At 49.9% G+C, this 13,054-nt stretch overlaps 1 protein-coding gene across 3 annotated transcripts; it reads left to right on the top strand.

Annotated features, from left to right (window-relative positions):
* The first annotated feature begins 5,382 nt into the window (after positions 1–5,382).
* nhsl3 (NHS like 3) lies at positions 5,383–12,721 on the top strand. 3 transcript variants are annotated; one of them, XM_062558421.1, is made up of 9 exons: positions 5,383–5,742; positions 7,421–7,579; positions 7,714–7,757; positions 7,850–7,988; positions 8,412–8,519; positions 8,601–8,761; positions 8,846–9,043; positions 9,163–12,355; positions 12,645–12,721. In XM_062558421.1, exons 1-9 carry the CDS (start codon positions 5,685–5,687, stop codon positions 12,683–12,685), a joined length of 4,101 nt encoding a protein of 1,366 aa, XP_062414405.1. In that variant the 5' UTR covers positions 5,383–5,684; the 3' UTR covers positions 12,686–12,721. The 3 variants fall into 3 exon arrangements, with proteins under 3 accessions (XP_062414405.1, XP_037330015.2, XP_062414406.1); XM_037474118.2 differs by having other exon boundaries at positions 7,714–7,772; XM_062558422.1 differs by lacking the exons at positions 5,383–5,742; positions 7,421–7,579 and having other exon boundaries at positions 7,738–7,772; positions 7,857–7,988.
* The last annotated feature ends 333 nt before the right edge of the window (positions 12,722–13,054 follow it).

Raw genomic sequence — 13,054 nt, 5'->3', positions numbered from 1 at the left:
TGAACCGTGGCCGTCGTCTTTCTGTTCCCCCAAATTCACCCCCTCATTCCCGAGGGGGGGGGGGGGGGGGGGAGTTTGTTCAGAGAGTCGCGGTGTGAAAGCATTCCTGCATTCCGGCCCGATGTCCTCGCGCATGAGCGGTGGACGAGGCTCACTTCCTGTTTTGCTTTTGTCTTTAGGTGATTGCAGCGGCTTTTTGTTACACAATAAGAACCAAGGCCGATTGAGCAAGAAGAAGAAGAAGAAGAAGAAGAAGAAGAGAAAAGGGCATTTTACCACAAGCTGTTGTGGTGCAGCTGTGTCGACCAAGTGCTCCTCAAGGTTGTTGACTTCATTCCATTAAAACCACAGCAGAACGCGGCCTCTCAATGAAACGTCCTCCCTCGCCGGGGCGCGCGCTCCTGTGTGTCACGCGTGTCACGCGTGTCACGTGTGTAGCTTTGGGCCTGGGGGACCTGCAGGGTTCAGAGTGAAGACGCAGGATCGTCACCGCAGGGTGTCGCACGTGACGTTCATCTGGTGGCGTGGAGCGCGAGGGCAGTTTGGGCGGTGGCGGCGGAGGACATGAGCTCACTGTGAGCTCACTTCACTGCATCCACCGGTGGTGGGAGGCAGCCGGACGCGCGCACACACACACACACACACACACACACACACATCCAGATGTTTCACGCTAACTGTCCACTCTGCAGAGGAGACCCTCGGCTGGCTCTGCGTCTGCAGGCCCGCTCTCCTTTTGGCCGTTATCTTCCTGACCTTGGGTCGCCGGGGGCCGCCTGTTGGCGTGCCGTGTTCTCGGGGGCCATTCTTCAGCCTGGAGGATGCGTAGCTGCAGAGGGGGAAGAAGAAGAAGTAGAAGATTCCCGAGGATGCGTAGCTGCAGAGGGGGAAGAAGAAGAAGTAGAAGATTCCCTCTGCCCTGCTTTGACTGCCACTGTCTTGTGCGGCTTGCGATGTTCCGCCTTCCATTTGTTGAAAGGCTCGCCTGAGCCCTCCGATATCCGTGAGCCGCGGGGGGGGGGGGGGGGGGGGGGGGGAGATCGAGGCGCCTCTCTTGCCCGCTGCTCCATTTGAAGACTCCATTAGCCGCCGAGCCGGGCGCTCCCCTCCCACGCATCGCCCCGCCTCCTCCTCCAGATACTCTGCGTCCTGTCACGCCTGCATACGTCTCCTCTAATAACCCCCCCCCCGCCGCCCCTCTTTAACGACATGTTGATTCTAAATCTATATCTGCTGCCGTGGGAGATAAAACAGTAGGAAAAGGGAAGCTTAAATGCAGTCTGTTCGGTTTTAATCATCTTGTTCAAAGTGTCTCCGGCCTTTGGAGAGGGATGGAGGTCGTTCGTCCTCTTCGTGCCTTCTTCATCTCCCTCTGAATGAAGCAGCACCTCATTGTGGTTCGTGCTTGTACTCTGGTCCTATATGGAGTTTATGCGTTTTTTCCGCCAAAGGGTGGTGTATGCACAGCTTAAGTTGTTGTTTTTTTTACCACTAAAACAGGAGAAAAAAAACAGTACTTTTGTGTAAAATTAATGGCACCCGAGAAACGCAGTGAATAAAAAGCCTGCCGCTGCTTCGTGTGGTTTGCGGTGAACTGAAAACACGCGTGTAGCTCTGCGTGGGGGGGTCGGGCCGCAGGAGGAGCGGTCACGTTTCCGTAGTTGAGCTGAAGTCGGAGTAAACGTGTGCGATCCGTGTATAGCTGCTCGGAGGCAGCTGTCTGCAGCACAAAGGGACTTTTCTCTCAGTCTTAAATTGAATTAAAGCATCAGACCGTTAAACATCACACACACACACACACATACACACACACACACACACAAAAACTTATCTCACCATTTAAAGGTCACTACTTCAACTCCGGACATGTTTATTGTTATAAAATCGAGAACTAAATCGTCTTTTATCAGCCAAGACGCCTGAACAAAGCAACATCGAGCCCAAAGCCAATCATCGCGAAGTACGAGGACATTTGAAAACAACAACACACAGGGTGGAGTTTTGTTGGTGTTGTTGTTGTTGTTGTTTGTGTGAGACGTGAAATGACGCCACTTGCGTTATTTTAACCCAACAGCTGAAACAGTTGTTTTTCCTGTGAACTTAATTAGCCCGCGGATTGATTTGCCCGTAGGTGGACGGAGGCGGGACCAGCCTGACGAGGCGCTGTGAGGCGTCCGTGTCAAAATGTCTCTGAAGCTTTGCACGGATTGTTTCCCCCCCCCCCTTTGTCCTCCTTCCCCGTTTCCATTGGGCTCCTCCGCCCTTCGTCCCTCTTCGTCTCCCTGTGACCCCCCCCCCCAGAGGAAGTCAGAAATGCGGTGGTTCCCGAGTGGAGACATATGATGTACTTTGATTTATCTCCTTCCCCTTGCCTCCTCCTCCTCCTCCTCTTCCTCCTCTTCCTCTTCTTCCTCCTCTTCCTCCCCGGGGTCAGTTCATGCTCTGCGACTGTTGGCGCTCGACCGCCTCACTGGTTCATGTGACTGGGATGAAGGGGAGCTCACAGATCAGGTCCACCTCCACAGCCATGGAATACACCCATGTGTGTGTATGTGTGTGTGTGTGTTTGTGTGTGTGTGTGTGTGTCGAGTGCTGGACTTTGGATGACCCCCACCCACACATCAACACACACACACGCACAGTGTCGAAGAATAATTGTATTTTTGATTAAATCAGTGCTTTTCCCAAACTTCTTTTCTGGAGTCCTACTTTTTTAAAATGACAAAACGCTGTGACCCAGTTATGATATAATAATAATAATCCAATAAACCCTTTGCATAAATCATGAGAAGAGGGACTTTTAGGGTAATTAATGTTTTTCACTGCCATTTCCTCATCACCTTTACATCAACTTGAACAAGTGAACAAACAAATATACGCCTGGCTATCGAAAGCAAAAGAAAAGAAAACTCACGTCAGAACCTGCAGAACCTGTATTCATCCGCTGAGGAAAATAGTCCCCAACATGCGTAATATTGGCTCCCCGGGAGTCGTGTCCGGATGAGTCTGCTGTTTCTGCAGAGTCATGCTTGCAGGCCAGGGCAGAGTCGACAACAGCGCCTTCTAGTGGGGGAGAAAAAGGTCCACGCGGGGTAGAAGAAATGACCACGTACCCCCCCCCCCCCCCCCCATGTGTGCTCGCTCAAAGAGAAGGGGTTTGTTTTTTTGGTTGTTCTTTGTCGTTCTGCGGTGGAATGACGTGAGCGCTGCATCCCCTCTCTTCCCTCTTCCCCGAGACCAGATGGTGTCTCTTTAGGCCCTCTAATGAATATTTATAGGAGGGGTCTTGGAGAACAACAGGGGGTTGGGGGATGGATGGGTGGGGGGGGGGGGGGTGCAAGTGGGCTTGGCCCGAGACTTCCCAAAAACTGGCGCTTAGTAAAAGTCGGCATAAAGTGGTAAAAAAATAATTCTTGGAAGGGCCAGAGCACTTTTTTAGTCTTCTGAACATAAGCTCCCTCATGGCCCAAATTGGTAAACGGTCTTGCCAAAATGGATGTGGGTTAGAGGCTAATGAGCATCACTAAGTCCCCTGTGTGATATTATGACAAGTTGTGTGGATGAAAATAAAAAAAAAAAGAAGTGAAAATGTCCAGTGAAAGGGGTTTTCTTTAAAGCAGCAGATTGAGATGACTTACAGAGGGAAAATGAAGGAGATGGACAGGTTAAGCCTCTGGCAGAGCAAATCCTCTGGCACGAGTAAAGCTGAAGGTCCCTGAAGGTTCTCGGCTTATCCGAGCCCCCGCTGGGGGCCCAAAAGGGCCCAAAAGGGCCGCGTGAACCCTGGACTCTGGGCCAGAGATTTCTTCACTAGGTTTGTGCCGGCAGGTGTGCGGGTAAAGGTCATTCCCTCCAGCTGGTGCGGGTGTATGGACCAGCTGTAGCCCCCCCCCCCCCCCTGCTGGACATTTTATGGGGAACAAACATTCTTTCAGAGGGCTCTTCGAGCGCTGCTTCTACAGAAGGGAGACGACCTGCAGAAGTCGGCTGCGGTTGTTTGTTTGGCAAAGAATTGTCCTTTTTAGCTGTGTTTTTTTTTCTCTTCTTCTTCTTCTTCTTCTTCTTCCCACAGCCGTGTTGTATTTCATTCCCTCTACATTTTGTCAGGAAACGTCAGGAGGCGCGTGAGAGCTGCGAACGATGAAACCGAGGCTGCGTCGGCTATTTTTAACTCAAACTAGACCTCTGTGGCTACGAGGCAAAGGGGACCAGACAGGGGAGGGAGAGAGAGCGATTTGTGAGGGAGGAGGGATCGGAGCAGACGGAGGGAGGAGACGGGGGAGGCTGGTGAAAGCGAGGGAGTTATTTCGCTTTTTGACTGTGAGGACACAACCTCTACTGTCAAACGTGGACCCGGAAGCCTGAGATAATGAGACAGTGTCAGACTCATGCGTCGGGGCCGAAGCTTTAATTACGGAGAGGAAATCTACAGAAACTGGAAATAGATCAGCAACTACATTTGTAATGTCAAAAAAATTCTTTGAAAAAAATATATATGAGACGAGATATTTTTGACCAAAATAGGTCAAATAATTAATTAGTTATTAATATAAAATATTATGTAAAAAGGTCTATATAATAGTATAGTTGTAGTAAGTTGAAATTTTTTTAAACAGTTTTAGAAAAGAAAGTTAAAGAATATTAGATGAAAAACTACCTAAAATATATATTTTTTTTTTGGTTGAAAAGGTTTTAAAATGTCATGGTAAAAAATTAAAAAAAATTAGGTCGAAAAATGTTTAGAAAAAGAAATTCAGATATTTCTATTTTGAAAAAACTTTATGGAAAAAGTCAAATAATTTAGGTCAAAAAATGTTTTGAAAAAAGTAAGAAAAGAAAATCTCAAATTATGTCGGGTGGAAAAATGTCATGGAAAAAAAGTAAAAAAATATTAGGTCAAAATATAAATTCAAAAACATTTCAGAAAAGAAAGTCTAGAAAATTGTAGTTCGAAATTCTTGAAAAAAAATAATTTAGGTCGAAAAAATTAATGCAAAAAAACATTCAATATATATGTAGAACAGTTTTAGCTTTAATTATTGTTAAATTTGACATGTGTCATAGAATAAAGTTGTGTCTTAGGTCCCTCTCATCCCAGATAAGTCACAGATGAGGCCTGTTGTGAATCCTTATTTTTAATGGTCTTGAGGTAAATCAGAACGGTCAATTTCTTTTAAACTGTTACTTTCTTTTTCTTACGTTGTTTTCATCTCTCCAGTCTCTCTGCATTCACAAACACACGCGCCTGTCTGTATGGAGTTTTGCTAATTCGCTGAGGGGGGGGGGGGGCTTCATTTGACAATAGAGCATCGCAATGGAGAGCGCCAGTGTGAGCGACAGAGCAAAAAAGAGAGAGAGAGAGAGAGAGGGGGGGGGGGAGGAGGGTACTGGGGATAAGGCAGCTGGGACGGGCTGCTTGGCTGGAAGCAGGTCTTATTGTTGTGCGCTTGTCCTTCCCGAGTCACTCACACACTCCGCCCTGGGGGAGGAGAGGGCTCTTCTCACTCTGCCGACACACCTTCAACGCTCGCTCTCAGAAAGGCTTCTTTCGTCACTTCCCTCAGAGCATCTGGATCCTTCCACAGATTTTTTTTTACACACCACTGACAGAGGCACGTCGGACTTTGCATTTTGCTCCACCGCAATGTTTTGATTTTTGTACCTGCCGGGACGCTGGTGTAGGCATGGTGGTCTACCTGAGGAAGAGCGTCCACACTCTGCTGTCGGTCTTCAAGAAGAAGGGTGAGTGCTGACTGGCTGGCGTGGAGGACTTTGGTGGACCGCTGCTTTGACTTCAGTCATTCTCTTTCAAATTTGCTTGGTTTCTAGAGCTCAACTGACCTTTTACCCAATTCTCAATGCAACCAAAGTGTTTGTGGCATGGCGGAGGGTATGTTGGTTCAGTGGCATATTCCTGTTTTTGCCGCTCATTGTCTTTTTGGCATGTAAGAATTAGAGTTGAAGGCAGTCTGGGGGGTCCAATGAGATAAGGGGCTTAATTGACTTTTTTGGCGGTCGTCTAAATTAACCAGAAATCCCTAAACCTCCCGCAGGGGGGTCTGGCGGAATCTCATGAAAGAACTGCTTCTCCAATAATTCCCAACTGGCAGTGAGAGCAAAGCACCTTCAACCGCAGCAGCACGGGGCGTTTTCTGAGGAGCCCGGTTTGTGTTTCTTGGATTGCGTCACGCGGTCCGAGGTTCTCACAAAGACCTGAGATTTTCCTCACAGCCGCACACAGGGGAGGGCATTGTGTCTGGGCAGCCTGCCCCCCCCCCCCCCCCCCCCCCCCCCCCGTGTGAACGGCCCTAGGACGAGGGGGGCGAGGGGGTAACGCACCTTACCAGGTGACAGGTGACACCGAGAGAGTGACAAAGGAGCGACAGCTGACACCTCCCCGTGGACGGGCAGACAGGCGATGTGCAACTTTTCGTAACTCGCACAGCCGAAAGCCAAACAAACATGGCGACCAAAGATAATAATGAAATGGAAAAAAAAGCGTTGTGTAATTTACATAATTCACGTGTCGTCGTGTCAACAATAAAGCCGCTCACAGGCAAACCTCCAGCAACGACTGTCTTTGGTGTTCACATCAAAGATGAATGTGTTAGCCAATGGTGCAACAACATTTAGGACCAGAGGGCCTGCATCTCTTAATCAAGGGAAGATTAGTATAATTTAATTTGAGTTGGCCGTCCAGGCTGACTTTGTGGACTGCTTTAATTTTACTTTCAAATCTTAATTTTAAGTTTTGGGCTGTATGATGAGATTGACTAAATCCATCCTGGGGGGGGGGGGGGGGGGGGGGGGGGGGGCTGAATCCAGGTCCAACGCAGGAGGTCCCTCAGTAGGGGGTCCCATTGGCAGACATCTTTGCGGGCAATCCCAATAATCTAATCCACCATTGGCTAGAAGAGAGATACAGCAGGAGATTAGCCAGGCGTACAGTTTTAGTGCTGAGAGCCCGGTCAAGCTGGGACGTCTGCCCACCAAACCGCTCGGCTGAGTGCAATGCTTCAAAGGTGCACGGATAAACACGTGCTACCGACAGGTGGAGGTGCTGAGGAATCCCCGTAAAGCTGATAAATAATTAACGAATTGACCCCCACCGCTGAGTTTGCATTTATGTGTGATGATGTTTGTCCCCTAAGAGGACGAGGGAGAGATTGAGAGAAGTTGGTTTGAAAGACGTAAGGAGAGCCATGTTTGGTCCATAGAGCACAACAAATGGCATATCCAAAATATTAGGAAGAAGTGTAATGAAACTGCTCTCGTTTTAAACTGGGACCAATTCCAGCGAGTTAACAGTGAAACTTGAAGCGCACACAAAAAACAAGTTGTTTTTCATCATGGGGGCCAGTTGAGCTTTTCTTCTTCTCCGTTCAACCCAAACCGTTTCTGTTTCAAACCCTGCCGACAGCTGGCCCGAAAGGGAACGAAGACCAGAAGAGGTTGACCGTCCACTACAGGACCTCCCAGCACTACCAGGAGAATGTCTTCATTGAGGGCAGCAGGCCGCAGTACCTGGAGGACCTGCACTCTGAGGCCCAGGAGGGGCTCAAGATACTACGGCAGGAAGGTGAGACGCAGCGCCGTCAACGTGATAACCCACGAGTTCACACCTACTGACCTTTATTTGTGTTTTATACATACAATATATTTACAATAACTGAAAACCCACCTGAATGTTCTTCGTCTATTTCGTTCCCACAGAACACACCAACGGAGTGAACTCACCCGACGATGAGAGCGTTGCTGTAAGCGCTCCGAAGGTCTGTCGTTCGCGTCCCACACACTCAGACTCCAAACCAAACTCAATGAACACTGTGCGTATGTGTTTGCCCGGCAGTCTACAGACACTCTGCGTCCGGAGCAGGACATCGGCTCCAAGGACGGAGGCGGCTCCCCGGTGTCCGGCACCACCGCCGGGAGCACTGACGCCACGGTGACCTCCGCTGCGTCGAGTAGGCCTGCGCTCACCCGCCAAGGTAGACCGCAGCTCTCTCTGTGCTTCTTCTTCTTCTTCTTCAGAGGCGTTGGGAGGAAGTCGCCCACGTCTCGTCTCCCCCACGTCTCGTTTATCTCTGAGCCAATCACAGTGGTCGTGCGGCAGGGCAGTTTGGCAAATCACCCACCGGCGTGTACTTGCGTGTCTCATTTTCAGCTGCTCGGTGCCTGCAGTTGATGGTGCGAAATCAAAGAAAAAGCAACACGCCAGGACTCACATCTGAGGCTTATATTCAGTTTCTAAAAAGTTCTAAGCGAAGTTCACAGCACGGCTGCTGCCTTTGAATATTCTAGCTGGGGAGCACGACATTCTGTGTGTGTGTGCAAAGAAATAGATGATAGAGCTTTTCTCATTTAAAAAAATAACCTGAAGGTGATGATAAAGGTTTATCTTTGTTGCTCAGGTTCAACATTCAAGCCTCTGAATCCTGTTAAGGGACTAGATATGAGCAGGAAGAGGAGCCGGAGGACCACCATCATGGGTATTCCCAACCAGGTCCAAAAGGAGCTTGGTATGTCCACACCAGCACGCTAAACCAGTAATCTTAATGAGTGGTGAACTCCTAACTGACAGTGATCTGCCCTCTTTGCAGCATTGCACAGAAGCTCAACCTTCCAGCAGCTTGATTCCACCCCTAATCACGACGGAAAGCTCATTAACAGCCAATCAGGTGTAGTTACCGCTCCAACGGTTGACGGAGAGACTCCAGCAGCGAATGACCAGGGAGCGAGGATGGACCTTTCAGAGCTGGAGGTAAAGCAATTTTCCCCAGTACAGATTTTGTAGTTGTTGCTTTCTTTATCACTTAAGAATCGTCTCCTCTCCACTACTAAACAGTCTGCCGTAGAGGAGCAGCTGCTAAGGAAGCACCTCAAGGCAATGTTCCACGACGAGCAGACATCTAACCACCGGGGCTCCGGCAACTACCTCTGCCCCACCTCAACCCAGAGACCCAAGTCCCTCGCAGTACCTGGCATAACCACTTCTTCCTCCATGTGTCCTTCAGCGATTTACAGATTTCTCCAGGAACCTCAGGTAAGAATCAACCTGGTTAAGATATTTCTTTAAGATCCATTGTTTGTGTTTTACCTGGTTTATTGTTGGTTATTGGTCAATTCATGCTGTGAAATTCACATTCCTCTGTTTCTTTCCAGGGTCCTGTGATGTCCATGTCTCCTCAAGCCACCTACTTGTCTACAATCATTCCTAATGCAGTCCTGCCAGCCTCAATTGAAGTCATAGAGATTGACCGCAGCAGCAGCAGCAGCAGGACGAGAGGCAGCAGTGTAAACCAAAGCGGCCATGTCCGCACCGTGAGCAGGAGCAGCCTTGCATCCGGGGACTTATCAGTCAGCCCTTTGTTGTCCAGAAGATCAGATGGTGATGGCTCCCAAACCGACAACTCCCACGAGGACTCCGCACTGATGCCCCTCTCGGCTTTGGGGTTGAACTGGAGCGAGTCACAGTCATCAAAGACCGTGTCAAACTCCTCGCCGGTATCCTTCAAGTGTAGCGCGCTTAGCGGTGACTCACGGAGAGTGAGTCTGAATGGACGGGAAAGCCAGACGGAGAAATCGAGCGGGGACCAAGACTTTGTCAGTCCTCGTAGCTCAATTAGCACAATTAGCAGCTTCAGCAGTAGAAGGGAAGATGTTGCTACAGGTCAAGGATCTAAGTCTGTTTCAGGGTTAGATGAAAAGACCACGCAGAATTTCAATCGGAATTTGTCTGTTATGAAGACCAAGCAACCCCCGGCACCTCCGAGAAGAACAAACTCTCTGCATGGTAATAAGATCCGGAGCAAACCCAAGGTTCTGGTCGACGTCAATGACTCTGTATCTGGAGATGGGGCAAACGCCGCAGAAAGAATTGTGCCAAAGGATGAGATGAAACCAATCATCTCCGCACAGGGAGCACCGGAGTCTCAATGCAGTAGCTCCTACCCTCAGAAAATATCCTTGGAAGAGGGTAAATTCGAACGGACCATGTCCCCTTCCAGCGGGTACTCAAGTCAGAGTGGCACACCGACACTGTCCCCCAAAGGGATCTCCCCAACCTCCCCTGACAAACAGAAGAAGAAACCTGTGAAACCAGAGAGGTCAGTGTCTCGGGCCTCATCCTCAGCAGCTTCTCCTGCCTCTTCGCTTACCTCTCTATCATCTGGTACATCCGACCCTGTCAATCCAGATGTTTTCACCAGTGGCCCCACTGTTCCCCAACAGGGATCTCCACCCACTGCTGCAGCAAAAGACCTCACTCCGGCTAACAATTCTCAGGCATTGGGAGATGAAGTCAGAGAGCTGTTGAACCTTCCACCACCTCCGAAAGTCAAGGCGCCATGTGCTCCTCCACCAGAGACGTGGGTTCACAACAGGCGCACCTTTGAGCTCTTGTGTGGGGGTCCTTGCCTTAATGTAAGCAAAGTAACCCGGCAAGACAGCACAGTCAAACAGGCGGGAACCCAGACTGAAACTATCGAGGAAATGCCCGTTTTGGAGGAAAAACTATCAACTGGAGACAAATCTGTCTTAAAACTGTCCGAGAGCAAAGCAAACCTCGATACTTTGTGTTCTTGTGTTCACAAGGAGATGAAGAGTAGGGAAAGTCAGAGGACTGAAGAAGAAAGGATGGAAGAAAGTGCAGACGTTCAGAAACAAGAGCAGAGTGACAGCCTTTCGGTGAAGGGCCCCAAGAGTCCAAAGAAAGATCCTCCTCCAGTCCTGAAGAAACCTGTGACAGTACTGAACAGAAAGGTGTTAACGGAGGGATCACTGGACCGACAGCAGAAGACAGAGAGCGGCAGCGTCAAGTCAGATGTTTGTTTAGTGGTTGAGAACAGTTCAACAGCCCCAGAGCGTGGGGTCATGCTCTTAGCCGATAACAGTGATGAGGTGATGGACAAAAGTGAGGTTACGTCCACGCAGACACTTTCTGTGGAGGTCCCCAAAGTTGGCAAGGCCTCGCCACCACCTACCCCTCCTCCATCGTACCACCCTACACCTCCTCCGTCAAGAAAGACGCCTCCTTCATCGGTGTCCACGCCACCTGGTGAATTACACAGGGTACAGGAGGAGAACCCTGCTGGAGAGTCCTCTTGGCCACCTCCTCCGCCACCTATGGAAGGAGACTCTGTCTTTTACGGAGGAGATGAGGTGGACTTTCCTCCACCTCCTCCACCCTTACTGACGGACAGTGAGCCAGATGTAATGGACAGTTGTGTGACAGAGTTGGACATGTCAAAGGGACACACAGAGGAAGTTGGAGAGTCACCTGAGGATGCGGGTGAACCTCGGACAGCCGTGCATCAACCAATTCCAGATTTGTCCCCGGCTGTTTCTCAAACCGCAACTGACACCACTCAAGAGGTTGTACCATCTCCACCAGGGGCGGCACCCCCTTCGCCATCAAATACAAGAGCAGAGAACCCAGCTTCAGCCGCCGCCTCAGTTCCTCCCTGCCGCTTCCTGAAGCATGATGCTCCCACAGAGCGTGCCGTCAGTGCTCAACCTCCGGAACCTGTCCCAGTAGCACCCGCCTTACCGGCAGACAACTTCCCCCAAGGGATAACTTTCAGACGACAGCCTAGTGTGCCGAACAGAGACCCCAGGAGCAAGGAGCTGCTTAACCGCCACAAAAGCGCACCTATTCCTAAAGAGGATGCTAACATACCTCTCGTCACCCCCTCCCTACTTCAGATGGTTCGTCTCAGATCGGTCAACATGACTGAAGATCAGGAGAAAGCTCCATCTGAGGACAAGTCAGTTCAGGAGAACTGCTCGACCCGGGTCCCAGGACCTCAAAACGTTCCACAAAAGCCAATCCGCAAGTCTCTGTCACTGAAATCTCCCCCTCAGGCAGTAAAGACAACCTCTGTTGTGCACCCCCCTTCCATGCGCTTACAGGAAGCCATACGTATGAAAACCGCAGCCATGTCCTCTCGAGATGGTCTCCCGTCCCGACTGGGTGTGAGATCCTCCACTTACAACTCCGTCAGTGAACAAGGCTCCCTGAAACCCCCCGAGGGATGTGACACGCACAAGTCCCCCGCCTCCACCGCCAGCTTTATCTTCTCTAGGGGCACAAAGAAGGTCGTCTTTGAGACCGCGGCGGCCTCCTCCCCCGAAGCTCAGGCGGGTCTCAAGCAAAGCCTGGCGGCCGAGCTCGCGCGAGTGTCCGACCGATCCAAATGCGGCGCCTTCTCCAACGGCGGTCTGAAGTCGGACAAAGTTCCCCCGCCGGTAGCAAAGAAACCGGCAAACAGTCCCACGCAGAATCCTCCTGCCTGTTTGACGAAGACGGGCTTCGGCGTCGAAGGAAACGGAGCGACGACACTCCCTGAGACAACAAGTAAGAGCGGCCACATTATTTTTTTAACCCGTGATTTCTCTGTAATTCTGCAAAACAAAACCTTGTTAGAACTTCCCAGCGTCACAAAAGCATATCTTTTTCTGCACCTCACTACGGACGAGAGAGAGAGAGAGCCGTGCACATGCAAAGCATGAGCTTCAGTCATCCTCGTGACCACGTCTCAGAGGCTGAATTACATTAGGAAAGAATATTCATCAAGCGTGTTCCTGTAACTGTGTTACGTTGATGCCGTCATGTCTAACCTCCTCTCGTCTTTCCCCCCTTTCAGCCACACGGGTGACGGCGGACACGATTGAAACGCTGTTTTGAGCGAGTGGTGGAATCAGACTCGAGCAAAGACGACGAGTGAAAAAGACCTGAAAAAAGGACTGACACTAGGGACGTTTGGACAGTCGAGAGGGTTGTGTGTTAAGTCTTCTCCAAAAGCCTTAGCCTGTAATGGCCTTCCTGCATATTTATGCAAAAAAAAAATGTGTTGCTCTCAATTTCTTATGATAGCTTTATTCTGGAGTATTTTTCTAAGGTATAGTTTATCTCTCATAAAGGCCCCTCAGGATGGTATGGTGTAAATATTTGGCTTGCGTGAGATCGCCTCCCACAGGTAGAGTTCGGTAGTGATCCCGGCAGATCAGAGGAAAGGATTTTATTTTGAAGCGTTTCTGTAAAGAGGTTTAAGTC

Source organism: Pungitius pungitius, chromosome 17 (assembly GCF_949316345.1).
Source record: "Pungitius pungitius chromosome 17, fPunPun2.1, whole genome shotgun sequence".
NCBI lineage: Eukaryota > Metazoa > Chordata > Actinopteri > Perciformes > Gasterosteidae > Pungitius > Pungitius pungitius.
Note: the sequence above shows the minus strand (reverse complement) of the source record. Positions and strands in the feature narration are given on the sequence as shown.

What these genes read in the sequence shown, in the direction of transcription:
- nhsl3 (XM_037474118.2), top strand. Translation starts at nt 5,685, where the DNA reads ATGGTGGTCTACCTGAGGAAGAGCGTCCACACTCTGCTGTCGGTCTTC. An exon ending in CAAGATACTACGGCAGGAAG is followed by an intron (nt 7,580 to 7,713) that starts GTGAGACGCAGC and finishes TCGTTCCCACAG; the next exon opens with AACACACCAACGGAGTGAAC. An exon ending in GATTTCTCCAGGAACCTCAG is followed by an intron (nt 9,044 to 9,162) that starts GTAAGAATCAAC and finishes GTTTCTTTCCAG; the next exon opens with GGTCCTGTGATGTCCATGTC.